Source organism: Pteropus vampyrus, unplaced genomic scaffold (genome assembly GCF_000151845.1).
Source record: "Pteropus vampyrus isolate Shadow unplaced genomic scaffold, Pvam_2.0 Scaffold90, whole genome shotgun sequence".
Lineage (NCBI taxonomy): Eukaryota > Metazoa > Chordata > Mammalia > Chiroptera > Pteropodidae > Pteropus > Pteropus vampyrus.
The window spans coordinates 2,644,418-2,646,922 of record NW_011888871.1 but is presented as its reverse complement, the minus strand read 5'-3'; the positions used below and the strand labels follow the sequence as shown (position 1 = coordinate 2,646,922).

The 2,505-nt window shown below is 47.1% G+C and overlaps 1 protein-coding gene across 1 annotated transcript in view; it reads right to left on the bottom strand.

The window, feature by feature from the left end:
* DAGLB (diacylglycerol lipase beta) overlaps window positions 1-2,505 on the bottom strand; it is a 57,948-nt gene that overhangs the window by 40,726 nt on the left and 14,717 nt on the right. Inside the window, exon 2 of the mRNA XM_023532769.1 lies at window positions 1,713-1,737. Within this exon, the coding sequence (XP_023388537.1) occupies window positions 1,713-1,737 (25 nt within the window). The remainder of the gene's footprint in view (window positions 1-1,712; window positions 1,738-2,505) is intronic.

Here is a 2,505-nt window from a genome sequence, read left to right as displayed (position 1 = left end):
AGAGAAGCTGGCTTTTTCCAGAAATACCTAAAGAGACAAAAGGGAAATGTTAGGAAAGGCTGGGCCAGCTTTGCGATGCCCGCAGACACTGCCCGCAGACACTACCCGCAGGAAGCGCAGATCTGGAGAGTGGGCGACCGGGCGCCAGAGGCTGATGTCCGGGCTGACTAAGTAAGTACACAAGAGCGGTTTTCATTCTTCTTTCCCGTAATGTTCTAGATCACGCTCCTCTGGCGAGATTCTAACAACTTTTCTCTTACCATAATGGGCTGATTACAGGAAAGTGACTTCATTATGCCACAGCCAATATGCAAGGATGTGTGTTGTTCAAATGAACACTGTATTCCTCAAATATGTCATTAGGGAAGAATAAACTTCAAAAATTCTGAGATACTTTAGTGTTGTAATTTGTCTGTTCCCTTTAGCTCTCTCCCTTCCATTTCAAACACTCCCTCACGGTGAAAACCTTTCAGATTGGAGCTGGGATCGAATCGGTTGAGATGAGGAACTGGCTTCAGCTAAGAACCTGAGCATCAGGTGGGTAGCGTTACGGCCTCCCAGCTGCCTTCACTTTGTGAGAGCAGCGTTTACTTGGACTTAAGACTCTTAAAAAATTTCATCTCTTAGATTCGCCACACAACCAACCCCACACCACACAAAAGGGCGGGAACCTGCTACCAGGGCCAGTCTCTGAAAGCAGCATTTTTGTTGTTGTTGTTGTTGATGATGAACACCTTGAAATGCTCCACCTCCAACCACCACCCAACTCCGGGGCACAGCTGTGGCACATCTAGACCCAGCTGGAGAAGTCCAGGTCACACGCATGTACTGAGCTTTGGCCAAATATTTAACTGTGAACTAGATTTTAAGTGTTGGGGAATTCAGAGAATTCATAAAAGAACTCACTAAATCCTCACACCCTTAGACTTATTAGCTAAGCATGTTATTTAGCAGAAATGTCGCTGTACCCAAATTATGATTATACTCCTACAGAATGTAAAAACTGCATAAAAATATTTTACAAACAATATTTTACTGAACAATTTTGCAGCCTGTTGAAACTAAATGCCTGGATCTAAGAAGGTCACTTTCTGTTTGAATAATTGCCATTCCAGCCTATCCACAAAAACGCCTAAGGAGAAACTGAAGGAAAAGTTGACCAGCCCCCCCACCCATCAGTGGTAACCAATTTCAAGCGTTAAAGGTGGAGATGCAGTAAGTCTGCTTCTTTTAGTTTTTCCCCAGTAATGAGGAACTTTACTTTCCTATAGACCCCAAAGAAGAAACAATGAGGCTGCCACTGACAGAGAAAACAAGAGAGAAGACAAGACGGGGGACAGGGAGCATGCAGTTCATATCCGATGTTGGCTGGAGCCTTCAGAGATAAATTTCCAGTTAATTTCCTACATGGTTCTTTCCAATATTTTAAATAAAAAACTATAAAACACACACAGGCAAATTTGGTTGTAGAGCGTCTATCCTAATGGAACTTTGGAAGCCAGGCCGATTGGAGTTTTGTTCTGATTTTTAGCACTCCGATTCGAGAAATCGGAGACTATCACGTCCCTGTTCCCACTCCCCTTTGCAACCGCTCACACATCATTTCCTCTGGGAAGCCATCTTTGAAGACGTGTCCCTCAGTGCACTTTATTCACTCGGCAGCAAGCACATCATGGGAACCGCTCCATGCGGCTGTGATCCTAGCCCCTATTACAGCACTCGCAAAGCGCACTGCGACTACCTGGTTGCCTGTCGCCCCTCTCCCCCAACCCCTGCCAGACGTGGGGTCACCAAAGGCCAGGAAGACGTATTATCGGTGCTGAGCCTGGGCCTGGGCCTGACGCACAGCAGGGCTAAGGCGATACTTCGGAATGAACAATTGGACGAAAAGAAAATGGAATTCATCTTTCTTTCATGTCATAGGGTAAATGCTCATTTTTGTGTTATTTTGAGGTCATACTTCCAAAGAGTCTCTAAGTCATGCTGTGTCGCTATGACTGTAAGGTGATGTGCTCTGGGCTTTGCCCTAATTTACTGGCAGTCAGAGGGTGGGAGAGCCCCCTGAGCAGAGCATGGGGCAGAGAGGGACAGGCAGCGTGTGGCCTGGAGCTTGTCCCACAGTGCCGAATCCATGCAGGAAATGCCATGCTGGACATCTGAGGGCACAAGCACAGTCCTACCCCATTCTTCTTGGCCTGGGATTCTGAATAGTAAGTAGCAGCTTTTTCCTTTAAAGCAGAAAAACTGTCCTGTCCTCACAGGAAGGCAGGGGTCCCAGCTGAGGATGGGGCGGGGGGGCAGGACTCTCCCTCAGGGAGACACCTGCTACGAGGCCAGAGGGGCTGCTATCTATCATCAGTTTCTCCTTTTGAGACCGGAAAGTGTGAGGCTAGCAGGTGACAAGTGCTCAAGAATACTCCCTCTAACCGTTCCTGTAACGGCCACCTCAATACCTAGCGCACGAGATATCCACGTGAGGAGTATAATCTGTAAAATGGGAATCGA